The sequence below is a fragment of the Haemorhous mexicanus genome, chromosome 6, assembly GCF_027477595.1.
Source record: "Haemorhous mexicanus isolate bHaeMex1 chromosome 6, bHaeMex1.pri, whole genome shotgun sequence".
Classification (NCBI taxonomy): Eukaryota; Metazoa; Chordata; class Aves; order Passeriformes; family Fringillidae; genus Haemorhous; species Haemorhous mexicanus.
This window is the reverse complement of record NC_082346.1, coordinates 17,223,327-17,246,744: the sequence shown is the minus strand read 5'-3', so window position 1 is coordinate 17,246,744 and position 23,418 is coordinate 17,223,327. Positions and strand designations below refer to the sequence as shown.

General features: G+C 43.9%; 1 protein-coding gene across 3 annotated transcripts in view; it reads right to left on the bottom strand.

Moving 5' to 3' along the window:
• Positions 1-22,779, bottom strand: part of PTPRJ (protein tyrosine phosphatase receptor type J) — a 72,744-nt gene extending 49,965 nt beyond the window's left edge. Inside the window, exon 1 of one of the 3 annotated variants that reach the window (XM_059849009.1) lies at positions 22,584-22,779. In XM_059849009.1, coding sequence (XP_059704992.1) covers positions 22,584-22,649 — 66 coding nt within the window. In that variant the 5' untranslated portion in view covers positions 22,650-22,779. The remainder of the gene's footprint in view (positions 1-22,583) is intronic. The other 2 variants (XM_059849007.1, XM_059849008.1) reach the window with 2 other exon arrangements.
• Between the last annotated feature and the right edge of the window lie 639 nt (positions 22,780-23,418).

The window sequence follows — 23,418 nt, the reverse complement described above, 5'->3', positions numbered from 1 at the left end:
ACTACTGCTGCTGCAGACTGGTTGACCCGACCCATTCCTCCTCTCCTCACACTGAGGCACGGTCACCCACCTGACTGTACAGTGAATTTGTTTAAGCAGCTCATTTGGCAGAGAACTTCTCTTCCAGAATAATGGGAATAGCTTTCTGCTAGTTTAGCCATCTCACCCAGCCCAACAGAAGGTCAGACACGGGCCAGCAGAGTGAAAGGGAGAGCTCACGTCACTGGGTGACACAGGGAAGAAGATGGCCATGAGATTGGCTCAGCTGTTTCGTAAGGCCTCACCCTATTTCAAACATAAAGGAAAAGATCTAACACTCACCCATCTCAATGGCATTTGAGGCAGGAAAACATTCACCTTCCGCCAACGACAGTCATTTCACAGAGGTGGCATATTTCAGTTATGTAAAACAAGTAAACAGAATCATTTGCTTATCATTCTTCCTGGTGAAAGCTCTACTGGCAGCCTAAAAAATGATGGCATGCTCTTTTCTGACCAGGAATCTCAAAAGCTTCTTTTCTACAATCCACTCATTCCCTGCCTGCTTGCCTCACTCTCCTGTCTTTTGCCTATGTGAACCAGTTGAAAGGCAAGAGATGGGCAAGCGACTCCTTTAGAAAAACCACACAAATTCAGGTCCTTCTGCCTTAGCACTGTACATGGCTGGACATGAGAACATCCTTTTAGAAAGGCTGTTTTCAAAGGCACTCTCTATTCCAGGCACGCTACTTTATCACTGCCACGACTGAGATGCACAAGGCACTCACTCGCAGAGGGATTATTCTGACACAGCAGGAACAAATCATCTTTCAGCCAGCACCAACAATGAAATGAATGAACCAGTTGGGAGCCCTGATGCAATTCATTAGACAACCTGCACTACACTCCTTAGCAGAGGTTAGTACAGTATTTATTCACAACAGAAAAGGTACCATGTGTTCTTCAAGTAATTACTATAAACACTGCACAAATTAACTGACATGAAATACTTGTTTTAAAATAAAATGTTCTCTTTCCTCTGTGCAATATTAGTGGAGAACACAAATACAGCAGCTTGAAATAGCAGAATTTGAAGAAAGTAGGAGGAAATTCAGCACCCATAATTTTGCCTGTTTGTGCAAATTACATATATTTGCACTTCAGTAACACCCAGAAACAGAAACCAGGGCACCACTCTATTGAGAGCTCTGCTCTCATCTGGCAAAACCAGCTCCTGTCCATTGCCCTTCCAGCCCAAGCACAGCAATACAGGAGGGTCTTTAAGGCAGTTGGCAATTGCAAAGGATTTATCCCTTTCCCCAGTGCAAAACATTAATTCTATTTGCTACAAACACATGTTTTGAAAGACAAATCTACAGCATTCACCTGATGTAAATACTTGATGGTGCAGAAAAGTTTCAGCCAGATAATCACCTTTTGTGCTGCACGTGGAAGGTACAAACTGTAGGAATGACAAAGTGAGGTAATCTACCCCTCCCTGTTTCAAAGTTATTTCCAAGCTTCTGCTTCTTTGGCAAGGAGACTCAAAGTTACTAAAATCCAGTGGACCAAAGTTAAGAATTAAAAAGTTCCAACCTTGCAAAAAGAGAAAATTTAAGTCATATGCAGAAATACAAAGCCAGCAGCACACATACACACCAAAAAAACCTAAACAAAAAACATTTCCTTTGGCATAGAAAGGGAACAGGCAAGTGAGATGTCAGAAGAGTTAAGTGGTCACAGGCTGCAGCTCCACTTCCCATCATCAACAACCAAAAGGCACAAGGGTTCACTTCAACTGACAGCCAGACCTTCCATCTTCCTTTAGAAGGGGAGGAATTTTCCCTCGGGCAGGGGGTGATGCTGAATATAAGATATAAACTCCCAGAGGAAGAACAGAGCAAGCAGCTGAAGCCCTTCTGAGATGTACAAGAGAGTCAGAAAAAGAGGGTGGGAGAGATAACACCCCAGGAGCTCTTCACAGCTTTGAGTGCCATTTTATGAAATGCTAATTGAACTCTACCCAGCCAGTCATAAATGTGCAATATGCTTTCCTTACTGAGATAATGAGAGTATTTTTCTTATCATTTCAATACAGTGAGTTAAAAAAATATAAGGAAGTCACACAAGAAGAAGGGAAGCTGCATAAAAGCCAGGATGTTCAAAACAACTGCAAGAACCACTATTAAGGTGTGCTTTTTGCATATAATAAAAACTATTATGCCTAATTACAGAACATATTCAAGCAACACAAAATCCCACATATTTTTTGAAAGACTAGACAGATAACTCAGTGCAAAACAATGCACTACCTGCGCACTGAGCTTTTCTGATGAGAAGCAGGAAAAAAGCAGAATTTCTGTTGCTGTACATGCCAAACAAATTGTACTACTGCAACCTGTCTTCCAACATTCCCTTAAATTCTCTCTATTGATAACGGCAAAATACAAGTTAGCTCGATTCACTGAGCTCAACATTACCAGGTTTTTAGTTAAAAAGCTGCACTGTTTATTAGATATTTTTTCCTCCTGGTTTTAATCAGTTGAAGATATTTAAAAGGGATAAGCACAGTTCTTGAAATCTACAAAGGCTTCTGGGTTTTCTGACATATCTTACTGTTTCCTACAGTACCTTTTCCTTCCCCGTTTTGTGTCTGCCACGTGCAACATGACCAAAAACACAGAGCAAATAAAACACTGACTTGGTGAAAGTGTTGCCAAAGCTCCAGGAGGAAAGAGTGTGCATTTTGGGGTTGGTTTTGTTTTTTTAAAAAACTTTCAGTAATCATCATGTTCAGAGTCACAGCAGTAGAAAGGCATCATCAAAAAAAAAACAAAAGCAGAAGAGCTGCTGCTTTACAACTTGGCTAAATCTGCTGGATTAGGTGCTAGAGGAATTTAGGGTAATTTACTGTTTAAAGCTTCCTCAAAAGAATGCCCAGCAGACCACACAAAGTGGCCATTTTTAACCCGAGAAGATGTAATTTTTCTGAGCTGAATCCAACACTTCCAAAAACATAAAGGGTTACAACAGCCACCAAAACCTTCATTTCTTCCTCCTATATACACACTTGTATTAAACTAACCCCACAAGACCAGTGTGGAAAACAGAAGTGGAAAGTGAAATGGAGAAGAACAGAGTATATATTCATATATCCAAAAGGAAGTAAAGTTTACCAAACACTAATAAGCAACACTGAAATACAGAAATCTAGAGCACATAGCCCAAGGTGAATGACACAACAAAAGTGGAGCATGCCTTATTCTGCAATTTAGGCTCTATTGCATAAAGATTTGTCAGGAAATGTGGCTCACACAGTGTGTATGCATTGCAATCCCTGGTTATTATAATACCTATTACAGAGTACTGCATGACAGGTGCTATTTTCAAGGACTAACAGGAGGCATTTGGGTATTTGCTCCAGGTTGTAAAGAACTGTTTTTGTTTAATGAGTAATAGGCCTTCCTCATCCCCTCCAAAACTGAAAAGTCAAGGAAGGAAAGCAAACACTGAGTGAGGTTACTGTGTTACAACACAATTCCCCCGTGCTGCTCTTAGCTACTCATTAACTTCCACACATATTAACCAGATAACAAGAGAGACACAAACTCAGTTGTTTCTCCCTCCACACCAAGAAAAAAAATGAAGCAAATGATAGGTTTAGAACCACCAAAATCACCCAAGAGATGCATTGTACCATGGATAACAGCAGTATGGCTCCACACTCAGTGATGGATCCCCACTATTGCCATGGGGCCACAGAGACACCAAACACACTTCTGGAGCCAAAGTTTTATCTGGAAATTCCCATACTGTAACATAGCCAGATCCAGCACACCAAGTGATGCCCAGAAAAAAATACACATCACAAAACACCAGTTAGTTGTCATTTCAAGCACCTGACCTACGAAAACATTCTTGGCAAGGCCTCAAAAGTAGGCTTAAGGGTGACTGACAATGCACAGACTTGGACATCAGAGAGATTTTGGCTTCAGCAGTTTTGGGGATTTACATTTTGCCTTAGCGAGTGTGTGAGGCTCCAGAGACAGCTCAGGGGAGGCTCAGTGAGCAGTCACACAGGTAAGAAGCCAGCTAAGGACAAGAGCCATGCAGCAATGAGCTCCTGGCATCAGGGAACAAAGGAGTTGATGATGCTCCTCGTCCATGAGGACACCAGGGTGGTACAGGTCAGCCCCCACCTGAGAAAGCACCACCACCATCCAACAACACCAGCATTCCCACAACTGCAATCAAGAAAAGTCACAGCAGGTGCTGGAGGATTCCTCCCCATAAAAGGGCTTTCTTTTTATTAGCAATGAAAGATGAACAAAACCAAGACCATGAAGCACAAACCCCCCTGTTGTGACCCCTAAAACGATGCACAGTCTACAAAAGACAAACTAAAATGGACAGAGCAATGGACCTTTCACTCCCCTTAATTCAATTCTCTCCTTTAAGTCAGTGCACTATTATTGCCCTCGTATTGAGACTGCAACACTGAACTTTTTCAGCTTGATGGTAAAATCACGTAGTGTCCATCCATCTCCAATAATAGCAATATTGAGACAATGAACTCTATTGAGGCATCTAATAAGGCAGATAGTCATTTGCATAGTACATTTTCTGTGACTCTCTGTAATACAACATCTCAAAGACTCAATTCAGACTATTCTTCTTTCCCACAGACATTTTAAAAAAGGATTCTTTTACTAGAAAAAGAAACAATGACCCCTCCCATAGTAGGAGAAAGCAAAAGATAGAATATTCCTGCCTACGATGAGCACACACTTTTGCCTGTGTATTTTTATTTGGCTGGGCTAGCTTCTTTTCCTCTTTTTAAAATTAACTCTATGTGCTTTTCATTTCTCTTGTGGCTTGAATGCTCAGAAGTTTATTTCTGATTTTGTTCCAACAGGCTCCTGAGCAGGAAGTACCTTGGGATCCCCATCCACCACCACAGAAAAATTTCATCTTTAATTCCTGTGCTACACTCTTTTTCTTCATGTCTTCACATACTTCTCTCCTGTGTGACTCCCTAAATTGTGATTTGCTGGACATACCATGGTTTTGGAGATACACAAGTCCAATTATGAGCCCTGAATTTTAGGACAGGCTCTGCAATGCAGCACTTAGGTAAGTTTGACAAATCACTTCCTTTCAACAGACTGTAACAGCATCAAAGAAATGTACATGCATATAATGTACACTGTGCCTCAGAGTTCAGCTCAAATAACACCTCCAACTTAGAGAAGAGCCTTAGAGAAGCACCAATGATTACGTCCTTGCTCTTCACAATCCTTCTATTTTGCCCTCTTTCCAGTAAGAAATCAGTGCTCCATTTGGCACAAGGAAGCACACATTCCTGGAGGTAGTTAAGCTATCTCTACCTGTATAGTAAAGGCACCCACTCAAAATACCACCTCAGTGTGGTCCCACAGCTCTCGTCTGCTCTGCCCTCTGTTCCTCAGCACAGTCCTAGGCAAGCTCCAGATTTTCTTAAGCACTCCATTTTCTCTGCCAGAGCCCACAAAAGGAGCAGAGTGAGAGAACACATACCCATAACTCCCAGCCCATGATACAATCATTGATCCACCTTTGGCCATGAACACAAGCTCTCTGCAGCCAGGCCAGGGTGCAGAGGAGACAACCACTGAGCTACCAAAGTCCTTGGACACTCCCCTGCCACGTCCCAGAAAACCAGGGATGACACACACTCCTCACATGGGTCAGGCACGAAGCCTCCCTGCAGAAGGCTGAGGCAGAGCACTGCTCTCAGGTTAACCTTCAGCAGCTCAGTGTTGGGCTCTTAGGAAAACAAAACTAGAGGGCATTTCTGGCAAGTCAGAGAAGGTCAGCGGAAAGGGAGAAAAAGCTGCCACACAACAGCCCTAGTGAGGAACAGCATTGCACTCTTTGTCCAAGTTTCTGATTTTATCAGATTATGCCACAGTGTTAACATTGTTTATGGCCCTATTTTGTCTGTGAATCACCCACTCCCAGAGACTCTTCCCCCACCCCAGATTATAAATAGCACCATATACAGAACACAGCCGGCGAAGCAAAGGAGACTTGCTGAAACAAAATAATGTATATTGAACTGACAAAAATCTTTCAAAAGCCTTTCTTATTTATTTATAGTGCTGGCTAGACAGGCAGATTCCCACATTTTATAAACCCTGTAGGTCACTATCTCCATTGCTCATTCACAAACAATTCTGCTAATAAAAAAAAAGCCTTCTGGTTATAACTGAACTTATTCCCCAGCACACTGCTTCTTGGCACATGCCTTTTGAAAAGAGAGATTTTTAAACAAACAGTATTATGTATTTTTTCTGTTTGAAGGCAACATATGCCTAGACCATTATATGACAATATGACATTATTTATGTATCTGGAGACATTCAAACATTGCAACCAACCTCGTAGTGCTCTATCAGTACACATAAGTAATTTTCTACCATGTCATAGCAGTCTGTGAACTTAAATTTCCATTGATTCTATTTTCATAGGGAAATACATTCTCGATAGCAAGTACAAAATCTATCACATGTGTTTTAATTCCCTCTTTTCTCCAGAAATGACTTCTTGCAATGGGAAGTTCATAGTACTGTCATCCAGGTTACAAAACAGACAAAGATACGTGGCCAAAAGCTGTAGAGAACAGGCTCCTGGAGTCCAAAGGCACACAACACCTGGTTAAACCAAGACATAACGAGCTGCAGGCATAAGGAGCCAAGCAAGCACAAGCCTGGGCATTAAAGAAATCCAAATCCCCCTCAAGATGGGATGGGTGGAAAGCAAGCATGCACGTTCTGCTTTGGCAAGGCAAACCTTCAGTGCTCCTGCTGAACCCCAGGGAACTCACCCCATCTTTCCATTCCCAGCTCAGATGTATTTGCCACCACTTCACACCAGAAGAGGATCTGGACTGGATACCCATCAGCCCAGCAAGGGTCTGCTGAGCTCAGGCACCCACATCAAACACACACTGGCAAATACACACCACTACAATGTCCCCACCAGCTGCCTGACTCTTCTTACCAGACACCAACACCAGGGATGCTGGGGCTGGAAGAAACCCTTGATTTTTCCTTGACTTTTTTATAGAGACATGGTCACACAAAATGCCTGTGTAAAAGACATCCTGCCCAAAATCGATCAAACAGAAACAGAAGAGTCACTGAAACAATCCTGGCAATTCCTTTTAAGTGCCTAAGGTGAACCCATTCAAGTACTTCACTATTTGATTCACCATTTTCCCCCTTGCCATTCATCACACGATTATTTGTCAAGCTAATGGTTCCTTAATCAGTTGTAGAAGTTAAAACCCGATGCAGCAAGGTTCCTCTTTGAAACACAAAGGAGGAGTAAAACAAAGCACTCCAATGCACATTTCAGGAACAGTTAATATATTTAATACTGTTGTTCTTCTTTATTTTGTAGATTCAATAAAAATCAACTGTTTATAATCTTAGCAAAAAAGGAAAATACTGTGTCTGGAATATATCACAGTAAGTCTGGACATCATTTAAACCAAGTACATGTCTTTTTTTTAATTCTCCTACTGCTTATCTCAACACACAGTTCCTTTTCCTTTAGCCTATTTCAAACAATACTTGATAATAAACAAGCAAAACCAGATAACAAAATAAATTATTTCTCACTAAAGGCTCACTTATTTTTTTCTGTTCTACACTTACAAATATATACTGTGGACATACACAGTCACATATAGATATATTTATATGTAGACACACATCTATATTGAAATGGCTAATACTACTTAGAGTATCCTATTATCTTCTGGTTACTCAAAAACTGACTAGTATTAAAATTACTTTTTTGTGAAAGCAAAAAAAGAGTAGGGTCCCCTTGCAATGACTTAGCAGCACTGAAATTCAGAAAGTCCAAGCTGTGTGCCTTCACTTCACTGTTACTTCAGACCCTCATGCCTTTTTCTCCACATTTAAGAACAGAAGTTTTCCCAGGGGCTCAACACACTGATTTTCATCATCACGATGAAATACTGACCAAAGGACCCACAGTAGCAATATTTAAACTTCCATAAACTCTTTCCACATAAAAAACATGTCTGTAATCCCAATCTTTGTTATTACAAAATCTGATCAACACAGAAGGAACTACAAGATCATAAAACTGGACTGTGACACAATAACAGTGATGGGGATCTCCCACGTAAGTTCTCATTTATGCACACAAAGGGGAAGCAGGGAGGAAAAAAATTTAATTAGAGCTGAGAGAAAACTGAGGCATATGGTTCACAGGAATTTTTCTTTCAGTTAAAACATCACCCTCCTCCTCCTCAACAAGCTAAATAAATACAAATGAACCCAAACTATTCTGTGATGTGTCTATGCAAAAATTGAATATAAGCATGAAAGAAAATTGGGGTGGAAGCTGCACCATAGACCATGTGCAACTGCAGTCTGAATCCTGCAAAAAACACTTTGTCACCACACTAATAGAGGCACTTATTCCTCTCCATCATCACTACTTGTAACTATCTGTTTCTCCCTCATTAGTAAAACTATTCCACCTACAGACCTAAAATTTGACTTGAGATGTGGGCAGAAAAGGAAAGGGGGAGATAAAATGTTGGAAAGAACAGGGCTGAACTTTAGCAGTAGACTTTTTAATAGAGAAATCATGTTCTGAAGTTTCATATTGATAAAAATGCTAAAATATGAAAATAGCTATGTTTCTAAAATAATATGTTATAGGGAAACATGTAAAAGACAGGCCATTAAGGATGGGTTTTCAATCAAAATTACAAATTGCAATTATGTATATACAGAGAAGACTTAAGAAAATGGGATATACTTGATTTAGAAACAAGTATGAGAAATGCTGTGAGAAAGACCATCCATACTTGCACTAAGAAAACTGAGAATGGGTGGAGCTTTCACCCACTTTAGGTTACACCAGGATTACCTGGCCCAGAGAAGGGAGAGTTCAGGAAAGGCTGTAACACTGGGCTGTGCCACAGCTCTGTCAAGGCTGCCCATCTCAGGTGTGCTTGGAGATTTCACCAGAGCATCACCACCAGTGTCTCTAACTGAGGGTGCTCTCACACACTGTGCACCCCACACCACAGAGCTTGGCTGGGGGTGAACACCTGCAGCAAGACAGGAGCAAGAGGAAGAGCTGTTCTGTATGACAAGGAAGCAGGCAATGGTGCCTGCTTCAAGGCCAACTAGTTAAATGAGAAATCTGAATGGCAATTCACAGGGTGTCATGTGACATTACCCAGGGTCTCCTATCAGAAGATCCCTCTTCATAACTTACCCCAAGTGCTTTGGAGGCAAAGTTTCAGGAATAGATACCAGCATCTGCCTAGGGAAAGTTTTAGGACTATGTGCCAGTATCTGCCTATATATATTTGCTTAATTATGAAATGTTGCAACCAAAATGCTTCAAAATACTGAGAAAGGGGGGAAACAGATTGCTGTGCCAATGCTAAATACCCCAAAGACCATTTTTTATGGTCTGGCAAGAAATGGACTTTCCCTGACCCCTTTAGTGCTCCCTTCACTAAAATTGCCCTTGCTGTAGCTATGAAAAGCTTACATATTTCAAAAATACTTAGAATACCAAAATAAAAAGTCTTAATTGACTTTTTGCCTATTGGAGCCTTAGCAGAACTGGAGTACTGGGAGGAAAAAATGCTCTCACTTTTTGAAAGCTAATCAAAAAATCAAGGAGGGTAAACACACCTCTTAGTAAGGCTCTGTATGGGGAGCCGCACTGGGACACCATCTACCTGCATCCCAAAATATATCCAGGCAAGCTGAAGTTTCTCCAGCAGCACCTTCTCATGAGGGGGCAGGCACTGAGCAAAGACAGCCAAGCATGGGAGCAGAAGAGTGTGGCTCTGCCTCCATCCTTTGGAAAGGGGCAGATTAAAGTCAAATGGGCAGCTTTAACTCCAACACTCCCTAGGTTTTCAGAGATGGATTATGCAGTCACAGAAATGATCCCTAAATTCAGACTGTGTGTTTACACACATACATGCTTAAAATAACACACAATAACACACATTTGGGCACTTCAGAACAGAGACTGCCTTCCCATGCATTTTCAAAAGAAGCAAGGTAGCCCCACTCCCAGCTAGGGAGCTTTGAGCAATACCCCAAAGTGTCTGTGTGTGTATATATATTTATGTATATATATGTATGTATGTATGTATACACATGCAAACAGTAACACCAGTCACATCTTCTACTCAATGATGGTCACCACAGACTGGAGACTTTACTATTGTATAGTGAAGCAGATGGAGCAGACAGGCTCACTCCTCTTAAGCTCTCAGATCATCATGGGTTGACCATCAGCAGACACTGATCATCATCACACCTCTTTGCAATCAGCACAGAGCTGGTGATCTCATGTAGAGAGAGCCTGCAGGTTCAACACTAGCTGTCCAGAAATGCCTTCCATCACTTTTAACCAGAATCCAAATTAGAGGGGATAGTGCCATGCTATCACAGCTGTCAAGTGTGCAGAGGTCTGGGGGTGGCGGGTCCATGTGAATTTGGCCTCCCTCTCATTTCAGGAAGGGATGTCTCATCCCAAGAGGATCTAATTAAGAAGAAGGAGGTGGACTGGTCAGTTTCATGTCAGAGGGAATACGGTCCAGCTCTGTGTAATAAAACAGCACATAGTTGGGCACAGCTTCAACAGCTGAGGCACGCTGCTGGCTTACGTAGGCTGCAGCAATCTTGCTCCTCATATACACTCTGTTTACTCATCCTCCCCCAGCAGCCTACTTCCTTTTCTTCAGAAACTTTGCTTCTCCTTCCACAGAGATGGACATGATGGAGGAGTGCTTACACTCCGGGCTCAAGTAGCCTCTCATACACTTGTCCCCCTCAGCTGCACCCACCCGCAGTTCTTGTTTAGCTCTCTTTGCTGCATTAAAGCAGGGACAGGAAGGTCTCCAAGTCTTCCAAACACCACCAATACATACAAACCACAGACTGCTCACAAGACCAGTCACGGCCCTACAGGACATCCAGAAACAAACTGTGGGTTTTGTTGGTCAGAAAAAAAAAGCAGTACTTGCTGTGCAAAGGCAACAAAAGGATTTGTTTCAGTTCTGTACAATACACACTGCCTGGGGCTAGAACAGCCTGATGGAAGCCTTTTACAACACAGATATTTTACCAGCATACTGATTTTTGCACCTTTTCAATATAATGGCTGTTACCTTTAGCAGGATCTGCACATTCATGTGTCATCCCTTCAGAAGTTCCCTAGCATCCCAATGCCTCTTGCTGAACCACTTGCTATGAGTAGAGTCCTAAGAACTGGGACTTGCTCCATGACGCGTATCCAGGGTGATATTCACTGTCCCACTAAATGCCTGCCAAGGTTTTGTGCAGCCTCACTCACACTCCTGCTCCCTTTTCCCAAGCACTCGAGTGGTTTACCACAGGCTGCCCTGTGTCTAGAGGTAAATGTCTATCTCACCACACAAGAACCCTTTCCCCATCTGTGCCTGATGTAAGGAATGCCTTTCCTATCTGCAGACCCACCAAGAATTAGCCAATTCACTTAGAGAAGAAAGAGACAAGACCCCACAACCCCACTTTTGTCTGATTTATAACCCATTCATGACCAAAAAGGAACCCTGTATTTACAAAATACAGGAAGCATAAAGGAAGCTTTTTTCCCCTTGCAGCTCTCATTTTTGATGCAGTTTGTGAACAGAAGTGAATCCTGGTGGAGACAGGTGAGGTGGGGCACTATGCTGATTTCCTATATGCACCTGCTGACTGAGGAAGATTCCTTTTTTGAAGCCATTGCCAGAGTTCCCATACCCACAAGATTCCTTAGTAGTAGCCATGTACAACTACAATGTCCCATGGCATTTACAACCTCAAGGTCACAAAACACAACCACTGCAAGAAAGGGGAGGAAAGTGCAAAAAATATTTGAAAGGTGGCAGGTGAGCAGCTCCCAAGTCCTCAAACAAATCTTGACACAACAACCTACTGCAAGTCCTAGAACTTCTCAGTCATTAGCTTTATCTTCAAAACTCCAGCAGGATTTCATCAGTGCTATGTTCCATGCTGGAGCATGAAACAGCAAATGTCTGACTTCAGGAAAGCAAGTGTAAGAGGTCTTTGTTCAGAACGGAAACTGAAGTCTGGCACTATCTTATCTCCCATCTTTTCCACACATTTCTACAGGAGGAGACAGAATGTTCAGCTGACCAGTTCTCACTGCAAAACTCAGATTAACATTCACAGAATTAATTTTGATGAAATCTGGAGACAACAATGACAAATACCACATGCAGCAATGATTGAATAAATGCCCATATATGAGATGGCTGTTTGCTTTTTCATCTTGCCCTTTTTCAATTAAAAAAAATCATGTACAAGACAGAAAATGCAACTAAAGTAGGCAATTTGCAGAAACAAGACTGCAGGAGACTCAATCTGCAGCAACAGGTTTTTTGCAGAGCTGGCATTACAACGTACTGCTCTTCTTAGCAGCTGTGCCAGGCGTTGTGGATAGCCCTAAACTTAGGGATAGGAGAAATCACTGCACATACTGCTTACAAACCATAAGTGCACTGCACAGAATTCTGCATGCAGCATAACCTGTGGGGCACAGTGAAGGCCATCAGAAATGACCTTCTGTCCAGCAGGAGCACTGCAAGCAGGCAGTGGCTCTGCTAGGATGGAGCAGGGGCTGCTCTGTGTGAATCATCCACTCATTAACTTAATGAGTTAATAACTGCTGGATGTACAGCAATCCCTTCCTGCAAGTCAAAAACAGTGCAAGTGAGTGAAAAGGACTTTTTTTTTTTTTTTTTTGTAGGGCTGCTCAAACTTTCAGAAATTTAGAAGAGAACTATTTGCACCACTTAGATGAAGTCCAAACCAATTCCACCACGAAGAGAACTAGGCTCCATTATCAGTGAAGAGGGAAAAGCATGCTCTGCAGCAACTAAATAGCAGCTCTGACCTTCTGCTCATTCCTCCTGCAGTGCTGTGCTTCACACACTGAACCAGGAAACAGTCGAACAGATACATGTAAAATTACGAAGACTGAGTCAGAAGACAATAGTTAAATAAATACCAGTTAAACCACATACCACAGATCTGTCTTGTAGGACTGGGAAATGAGTATCGCCTAAGGCTGCTCCAGATACTGCATCCACCTGCAAATATTTGCTGCTGGCTAAAGCTCAGCACATGCACTCTCAGCAGCAGCAGGACATCCCAAAATATTGAAGACCAGAAAGAAAGAGATCCTTAGCCTAATTCAGAGTACAATAAACTAATTATATCTTTTAATCATCAAAAAGCTTGGTAGAAGACTTTTTTAGTTTGGGGGTTTGGTGGTTTTTTAAAGCACATTATAGAGTTAATTAAGGATGCACCTCTTTTTTTCCAAGAATTTCAGGCCTTCAAATTCATGAATATAGAGAGCTGATTGTTAGCTTCTTTAATGTGGCTATTTTACTACAAGTGCAGAGCAGACATCAGAAACAAGAATGTCACAGAGGAATTGAGCACACACAATAAAAGCTCAGAAGCAATTACACTTTCATTATGTAGCCTTAAATCCACATATAAATACGATAAGACATTTATATTTTAGATAAACTACCCTTCCACAATTATGAAAAATCATTGAAGAGAGAGACAAAAATGCCCGAACATGGGGCAGGAGGACTTGGCCATAAAGTCATGTCTTCTGAAGAAACATCTAAACACTTTGTAACAACATTTCATCTGTAACTGTTAAACTGGAAAAAAGGCCTGTCTCCAAAGGGATTCAACACGTAACTTTTTTTTCCCCCCTTCTGTTAACTGGCTAGGCTTCTTTCCCCTCTGGAACTACCTCACTGAAATTTTAACATGTCCAAATGCAAGTCCTTAATAGTTACAGACAAAGGCAAGTTTTCTCTCTTTTAATAGGGAGAAAGGAGTGTATTGTTGAGATTTGTCATATACATACAATTACCTGCATTGTTATGGAGATTACAGAACAAAGGCCCAACAGATCTACTTCCAGATCTTACAGCCTTGTCCTTTCACATAATTATTGTCTTAAAATCGGGTTTCATTTAGCACATTCACAATACCAATATCTACCAGTGCTTAGCACGTGCCTAGGGATAGTTCAAATTATTTTTAAATGGATATGGCGATGCATTTAATTTATCACTCAAATGAACAATTTAATAGTACTAATAAAGCAAGGGGTTTTTTAGTTGGTTGTAAGAAGTCTTAAAATTAGTACAAATTAATTAGAATAACTGGCTAGTCTATCACTCATTTGAAAATAAATGCAAAAGAAACTTTCACAAAAATTTATTTTTTCCTTTCATCTCAGAAATAGGATTTTGAACAGCAGAGATACTGAATTTCAAAAAAATACCAACAAGCAACTTTTATCTTGCAAATATTAATGCCACTCCTTTACCTGATGTAAGAGTATGTCAGTCTCCTTTCCTCAGCTGTCTAATACAAAATCTACAGAAACTCAGTTTAGAAACACCAGGCCTGTGTCTGTGACATGCCCAGTGTGCCAGATAAAAAGGCCAGATCCTGACCTGAAAGTTGGGCTGCTCATTTCTCCCTGGTGCCCAGCTGCACAGAATTAGAGGTGAATTACCCTGAAAGTCATGCAAACTGAACCAAAGACAACGAACTTCCCCTAAGAAAGAACTTCTTTTTTGTTGTTGTTGAAGATAGACGCTTACAACAACTGTGGGAAGGAAACTGTGGTTACAATTCCCATATTTCCTCTCTATAAAATAGAAAAGTATAAATCCATAGAAGGTGAAACCATCATAGACCTCAGTTAACCAGGCACAGCCTACTTAGCAAAAAAAAAAAAAAAAATCACATCAGAACTGACCACAAAGAAGACATTTTCATTGGTACTAAACTTCAGGCCAAGTATTGGAAGAAACAGCTGACCCTGCAAGCAGATGGAAAGACTACTAGAATTTAAAAAATATAATTAATGTAGCAGGAAAGTCATGGACTCAATTCCAAACTTGATTATAAATGGGCAATTATAAAACGTGCAGTGACAAGACATTAGAATTCCCATATCTGCCTTCACTAGAGAAAAGCAAATAAAGAAAACAGAATTTGATGATCCAAAAGGACCCTACCAATTTATTGTTGTGCATTTTATTTCCCCCTTGATTTATAAGCACTTTGAAGCATGTAAAAATTCCTGCAGAATCAAAGATCATGATCACAAAAGGAAGAAAACCTTAAACTCTCTTATTAACACAATACAATTTTACATATGTAAATTTGATGCCAGCCACAGGCACCCAATCTTTTCCTCACATGGTGTTTCATAAAAAAGTCACATTTACTATTTAAAAAGTACAGTGAAACCATGGCACATCTCATATTGTACTAAAACCACCAGCAAGGTTGAGTCCATCTCTTTTGATGGCTCCACACTGCTACTTTCTGCTTATGTGCATTTCTTTCACCTGCATCCCAGAGGGAAACAGTGGAAGCCCTTCCCTTTGTCAGCCAAAACCACATCTTGGTCTCAGAGAGCTCACTTACCCCAAATCCCTGCTAGCACACGAAACTGGTTGTCTTTCCAACCCAGATGTCCCTGGTGGTGGAAGCCTCATCTATTTCCACTCCAGCATCCACTCTGCTCTTTACACTTCAAAGCACTGAGGCCACCTTGCACAAAGTTAGGCAGCAGAGCAGGTTTTGACAAATAAAGACAAAGATGGGACCTCTCTTACTGTGAATTCAGATGAAACTATCAATTCACCTGTCCTTAAACTGATGCAGACAGATGAAGGCAACTAAAATGAAGTCTCACCATATTCCCCTTCTGTATCATGAGACCTTCAGGAAAAATAAGTTGAAAGTTTCAAGGGGATAGTCTGGAAATCAGTTGTCTGAGCTACTCTGCACATGAGGAAACCCTGGGAAGGAAAGGCAACAGAAAGAAGCAACTTCCACTTATCTACACGGGCTGTTGATCCTGCAGGCACAACAACTGCTACAGGGAGGTAGCAGGAAGCTTTCCCAGCCTGTAATACCATGGATGGTCCCATGCTTTGCTGCTTATATAGGCTGGCCTGCCCCAAAGCTAAGCTCTCCTGCCCCATCCTTTGCAGCATCCTCCTGTCTCATGAGTCCATGTGGCACTCACAAACCAGTCCTCTGGCTGGCATCCTCTGCATGGCTCTCTCCTTTGAGAAACAGAGCTGGTAGAAAATAGAATTTGGAAGTGAGGACTCAGAACCAGGTATGTAGAAACAGACTTGCCAGCAGTGAGCTGCTCATACGTGCATATAAGAAAATAAGCAAGGAAGCTTATTAAAAGTGCTCTAATTTACTAGAATCCAAGTGCACAAGAGGAAATAGCGACAGAAAGCTCTGCCTAAGCTCCACCACGATGGGGAATGCAGAAACAAAAGGCACCAGCATTCCTGTGCAAAAACATTCTCCAGAACCATCTACCATTGCAGAGGCAAACCATCAGCAAGCAGAGCGAGATGTGTAACATCATGAACTGGACCAGGAGTCCTCTTACAGGCATGCAGAGCTCCCTATCTTACCACCCACCTGCCAAGACATCCATGAATTATTCATTTTGACACACTCCATTAAAAAAAAAAAATCCTGCTGAACTAGCAGAAGCTTTTAAATAAGTATTTAAAGCCATGCCAATCTACAACCTTCAATGACCAAGGACAGGCTGCGTTTCCACAAAGCTGGTCTGCACAAATAACCCTCTTTGGGGAGCACTCCTGTGCAGGCTAGGTTCGGCCCAACTGCTTGCAAGCTGGTAGATTAAAAAAAAAAAAAAAAAAAAACCACCTTTACCAAAATAGTGGCAAAAGGAAGTAAGGAATTACTCTGAGAATGCAGGTAATCACAGAGCCAGCTGTGTTGTAGATACCAATCTAACAGCCTAACAAGGGAAAGCCCCCAGCCACTCACCTGGGCTATGATGGGAGAGAGGGCTACAGCGCTTTGGGGCTCAGAAGTGCTCAGAGACTGCATCTGCTTACCAGGCCCCAAGAGACAGGCTGTAATTTGCAATAAAGCTCTGCACCTGATGGTCAAGTCTTCACTTGGTGATTTTACAGTCTCAGAAGCAAAATTTTTTTACCTTCAATGAGGAAAATGGGGCTGAAGTTCACACAAATTATTCCTCATATTCAAGCCCTGGCTCATTTGGTGCACAGAACACAAAAACAAGTACTACAGTATGTGGACATCATTCTCCTGCACACCACAAAGCCAAACCAATCAACCAAAAAACCATTAGGCCCTTCGAATAAACAAAACACCTAACCCAGCATTTAAAGAAAATACCCACATTCTCAATCCTAAAGCAAAAGCCCACATGCAGAACATAACAAAACCTTTGCACGCAATAGGAACTTCCCAATGACACACTAGGTATTTCTTTTTCTTGTTCAGTTTGGCTAAAACTGTACAGAAGAATGAGAAAAATCAGAAGCGCACCAAACAAACAGGAGGTACAAGAAGAACAGGAAACAAGAAGATGGACAGCACTGGAGAGAAAAAGACTTCCAGGCACTGGCTAGGAGAGACTGAAGGTGATCCTAACAGGGTTCTCTTTTCCTCCCCAAAGCCATACTCATGTTAAACACAGCCTTAGTCCTCTTCCCCACTCATACCAGCTGGGTTTGAAGCACCATGTAAAGCCAAGGTCAGGTACAGACCCCACAGGTCTGGCACCACTGCAAACACCAACATCCTTCTTCCTCTCCTTTAGAGCTGCCATTTCTTTTTCTTTATAGGTGCAATTTCTTCAATTCTGAGACACAGTCAAAAGCACAGTTTCCTAAATGGCCTGTGGTATCTTTACAGAGAGCACAGAAGGAAAAGAGTGATGGGTGGACTGCTTGGTTTCTGATATCAAGGGGTTCTTCCAATTCCCTGATGATGGTAGGAAAATAAGTACTTTCAGTGATGTGCCAAATACCAACAATATTCATGGAAAGATATGGACACATATTTCCCTGCCTTTTCCACTGAAAGCCCATGAAGGCCACAGAAGATAACTAAATGAGGCCATGAATGTATTGATTCAACTCTGGTTGGACCACATTTACATGTCCATTCTTTGTTGGATTACAGAAATACTTTTCCCATTTAATCTTGGATTTTCTCCTGGAATTTTGGATTAATAGCCCCAGGAGGCCTGTTTATGTGTAGATACATTTGGGAACAGCTGGAAAGCACTTAGAGAAGAGCCTTGGTGCAGCCTTCCAGAGCAGTGCATCTGTTTTGTTCTTCTCTTCCTGTGATGCCTGATCACTCTTCCCCCACACTCTTTGCTTTCTAACACTTCATATTAGCACATGTTTACCTACACTTCATTTTCTTCCCCCCTCTCCCTGTTGAAGTCTTCCTGCCCTACACAGTCATCTCCTGCTGAAAATGAATTTCCTACTGATAGCTTCATTAAAGGCAAAGTTCTTTCACTCAACCATCCCTACATAGCAGTTGGCCCTCTCTGCTGGAGAAAATTCAAGCTCCTCCTACACTTCCAGCAACCTTTCACGAGGTTCAAGGTACAATTTGCATTCAAATTTTGGAGTCAAACTAAAAGCATCAGGCTAACAACCAGATGTGCACCCACCAACTGGTTTAGTAGTGTCTCTTGCCTTTGCTCATACCGAGAATCTTTCAGGCAGGCAAGTAAATGTCATAGGTAGGCTTTGCACCAAGTACCCAACCACTCACCAGCACTGTCAAAATGCTCCCTCTATGATACACTGGAACTCTAGTAGAAAGAAGGAAATACATAAATTAAAATTATATAGGTTATGCCCTGCACAGTGAACAACCAAAGATTTTAAAACAGCAGCAATTTCACTCATATTTAGAAACTCCAACCATTAAAAATTACATGCCATGAAAAATTCTCAACAAAGACTTGCATGTAGCTCCATAATTGAGGAAGTACTAATAATAGCGTGGCTGTTTGCACAGACAACATTTCCACTGTGAGCCTCAATTCTGATCTCAAATATGCAGAAGAAGATATTTTGTTGTGTGTTGCTGGCTGGAGACTCAAAGTACTGGAAACCATGTGAGTGTGCTGCAATGTGCAGCCAGCCTATGCCTCTAAGGAAGCACATCCATTCCATGCTGAAGACAAAGCCTCCATTGAGCCTTGCAGAAGGTGCTTGTGTTGTGGGGCTTTGTAAGGAACATAAAGAAGCTCAGGAAATTAACCTGTGTTGCTGTTGTAAACAGAAATTAAAGCAATCATCATACAAAAATAACCTGGCCTGGCAGATGAAAAGTTTATTTCTACGCTCCTCAGCCACAAGCAAACTCTGTTCACAGCTCCAGCTTCCCCTTCTGGTCTGTGCTACCCAAGGTCAGGCCTGCTCAGGTCTCCAGATCAGCAATGCTCATACCTGTGTTTTTAATAGTGGCCATTAAAGGGTTTACCCCAGAAGTGCATGTACAGAAGCAGCAAGGGAACCTCACATTGCTCTATCTTTATTCTTTTGTAAGCCTCTAAATTAGATGTATGTAGACCAGTCACAAAGTTAAATGGGAATTACTACTAACTTCTTGCATCTGCTGAAGATAACCCAGAATAATTTCACAAAATAAAATTTAAATTTAGTGTACTATGCAGGAGAAGACTCAACAAGGATGATTAATAATGACCAATATATAGCAGAAATTATCTGTCATGCAACATACACACATGGCAAGCCCACATTTGAGATAAGATGGTTCTTCATTTAAACTCCTCACTTGAAAATTGAGACCGGTAATTAAGTCATAATCCTATATAATCGACTCTCACAGTATCAGTTGTTCTGTGCATGGAATAAGATGTAACAACAAGCTACTAGGTCCACATAAAAGACACTTGTAATTCTCAACACCAAAACAAGCCCAAAACCACTGTCTGTTGCTCTTTTAGTAGTAGATGTTTTTTATCATATCACTGATGTGATCACTCTCAATAAGAAACAGAGAGCAAGGTTTGTTTTTTAACAACTCCAACCTTGCCCACTATGTTGTAATCCTGAAAAATAAGCAAGATGTTTATGCTTGAGTAAAAGGCACCACAGAAATATCATGTGCCCATCACACCACTGAGGAGCTGCCATGACACAGCCATTCCACAGCTCGGGGGCTGCTTCCCAGTCCCTGCATGTGGCTGGGCCCACAATGGTGTCAGTGTGCAGCGCTGTCCCCTCTCCGACCCCACAGTCATCTGAGAGGCCAGAGCCAGCCAAAAGCCACTTCCACCCCAGCCTTCTCACTCAGGGGCTGGCTAGAGACTGCAGAGAAGGGACAATAGTCCTTACTGGCAGCACATGAAGCCCAGCTCATGCCACATGCCTGACGGTCCTGCCAGCTGCTGTCACCTTCCTACAGCAGCTACATGCCACCCCAGGCAGTGCCAGGCCATGTCCCTGCATCTGAGCACACACCACACCTCAAGCAACACCAGCCAACTCTAACACCTGCCCGAGCCTATGCAAAGAGCAAAACTCTGCCCTGTTAGAGAACATCCTCATTTTTAGAGGGCAAGACCATGTGAACAGCACTCGAATGGGCAACAAGATTGTTGCACTGGAAGCATTGTCTCCAAGCAAGGCTTTATTCTGCATCCTTACAGCCTATAGAAACATAACGACTTCTCAAATATGAGTTATCCCACCCTACCTGACATAAGTGGCTACAGTGAAATTTAGTCATTTCAAATGAGAGTGATTTGCAGAATCACACTATCAGCAAGCACCTGGTTTACATTCTATTCCTCTAAGGAAAAAAATCCTTAAAGACTTTTCTCCCCACCTGTCTGCAGTTCAAGCAAGTGCTCTTAATGTTCAGAACTGCACCAGGCGCTGATCAGCACTAGTTAAGAAGCCTGAGAGTCCCAGTAAACTGAGACTTCCTCGCCTCAGCTTTCACATTCACAGGTACAATTAAGTCAAAATTGAGAACGCTGTCTGGTAAATTTTCAGTAGTGACACTATGAGCTGCAGAGTTCCCACCTAAAATTATGAGCCACACCAAAATCTGCAGATTTGACATGTTGATGGGACCTCTGATAACATCAGGGTTAACAAGACCTAGCTGAGGGTCCACAGCTGTGTCCAAAGATGATGAATGTATAAATTTAACTACATGTAATTGAGGAGCGGGTCCACTTCTTTTAGTATTATTATGAAGCATACTAGACACCAATTAAGAGCCTGACTTAAGAGAACATTAGAGATCACCAAGCCACAGGATTTCATACACAGCTTGAGAAGAAAAACTGCAAACAACAGAGGTCATGGCAGGCAGATCCTGCAAGGCTGTACCCAAGGACAATCCAGGCCTCCTCTGAGGTCTTCCAAAATGCTGGTGTACTTTAATTCAGTTTCAGCTCTTTATACTTCAATTCATTTTCAGCTCTTATTCAGAAGAGATTTTTAAAGCTAGGCTTGGTATGACAACAAAGATCAAATGACAAAACACTGCAAGGAACCCCAAACTGAAACAGATGAGATGAGGAAGCAAAGGTTTACAATAGTCAATTGCAGCCAATGGCTGCAATCACAAGCTGGCATCAACACAAGGTAAGGAAAAAGTCAAAAATGTAAAGCAGCAGTACAGTTCTGCTTAGCAGCTCTCAGGCAGATCTGTCACCACAGATTACTGAGCACCTTGGTGCCTATCAACACACATTCACACTTCTGTAGCAGAAACCACTGAGGCAGAGAGGACAAGGGGTGCATCTGGAAGCAAAAGTTCAGCAAGCCCCAGAACATCAGAGTTCACAGCGGCCATGAAGCACTCCTACGGAAACACCGAGAACACATCAGCTGAGGGAAGCAAGTGTGAGAGTCTGTGCCAGCATGCTGAGTGGGTCACCTGGCATGCCATTCTGATTTACATCAATGAAAGGTGTTCTTGGAAGAACACCCTGAAACACACGTGGGAAGAGAGCGGGGCCTCAAAGCCAAGCGTGCTGGCCAAGGCCTCCTGCTGATCTGCTGCCCAGCACCGCTAGGGCTGCTCGCTCCGTACCACGGCAGCGTTTTCCCGAGGAAACTCCGCGCTGATCCCGAAAGCCGTAACCCAGGGGGTGATGTGCACCAGCGGCACGGGCAATGCGCAAAGACCCCCTTACCACATATACCCTATTAACATAATTCACCAGCAGCGACACGAGGAGGGCAGGCTACAACACTGGGGAGACGGGAGCTGTGCCTGTTGTACCCAGGGCAGCTTTTACCCAGGAAAACAACCGGGGCAGCCTCACGCCCCGAAAGGAGCCCCGCGGCTGCACCGCCAGGTTAAACCCCAGCACAGCCCACGCTGCGGCCGGGCGGGGGGCAGGGGGAGGCCGCGGGGATCCCGCCCCAGGTGAGCAACGCCCCGGCCGGGCCACACCGCGGCCCCCAGCCTCCCCTGCCCTCCCCTCCGCGGGCGGCACCGGTGGAGCCGCCGCGGGACAAAGCCCGAGCCCGGCCGCACACCTGCCCCGCCGGCGCCCCGCCGAGCCGCGGGCGCCGCGGCGGGGGCAGGTGCGGCAGCCCCCCGCCTCCCGCAGCTCGGTCTCACCTCGGCCGGCAGCAGCAGCAGCAGCGGCGGCAGCAGCAGGAGGCAGGGCAGGGGCAGCCGCCTCATGGTGGCGGAGAGCGCTCCCCGCTGCGCGCACGGCCGCTCAGCCCGACGCCGCCGCCCCCGGAGACATGGCCGGGCTGAGCCCCGCACGCCCGGCGTCCCGGCCCTCCCCCGCGCCCCGCCCTAAGAGAGGCGGGGGGACGGAGCCGCGGGGGAAGCCCTGCGCGGGGCGGAGTGAGGGGGCGAGCGGGGCAGGGGCCGCCGAGAGCCGGGCAGGTCACCTCCCTGAGCCGCCGCTCCTCGCCTCCTCCCGCCGGCCCCTCGCCCGCGGCTTCAATGGCCGTCTGGCAGCGGGCGGAGGGGCTGCGGCTTCCCCGCCTCCCCCCCTCCCTCTCTCCCTGCCGGCATCTGACATCTCCCCCCGCCGAGCCGGGCCGGGCCGGGCCGGGCGAGGAAGTGGTTTTCTCCGAAAGTTTCCCGGTCTCCGTCGGCAGCCGCGGAGGGAGCGGCGCCGCAGGGCGCGCCCGGCCGGCCCTGGCACGGTGCTCGGGGGCGGGCAATCCGCGGAAGGGTCAGGGGTAAGGCGAGGTTAACCCGGCCCCGGGGGCTCCGCTGCCCGCCCCGCCGGCGGCCGGAGGCGAGCGCTGCGCCGTCCGCGACCACACGCGGCCCCGGGCGGGGTAAGGCGCGCCCGAGCCCCGCCGGGGGTTTGCCGCAGCGAGGGGCTCTGCTTGTTGCAGCATTTTTCATCCCCAAACAGTCCCCCAAGAAAGTCTCATCCCGCTCCAGGCACGGGTTTGGACGTGTTTTATCCATGTCATCAAAAGGGACG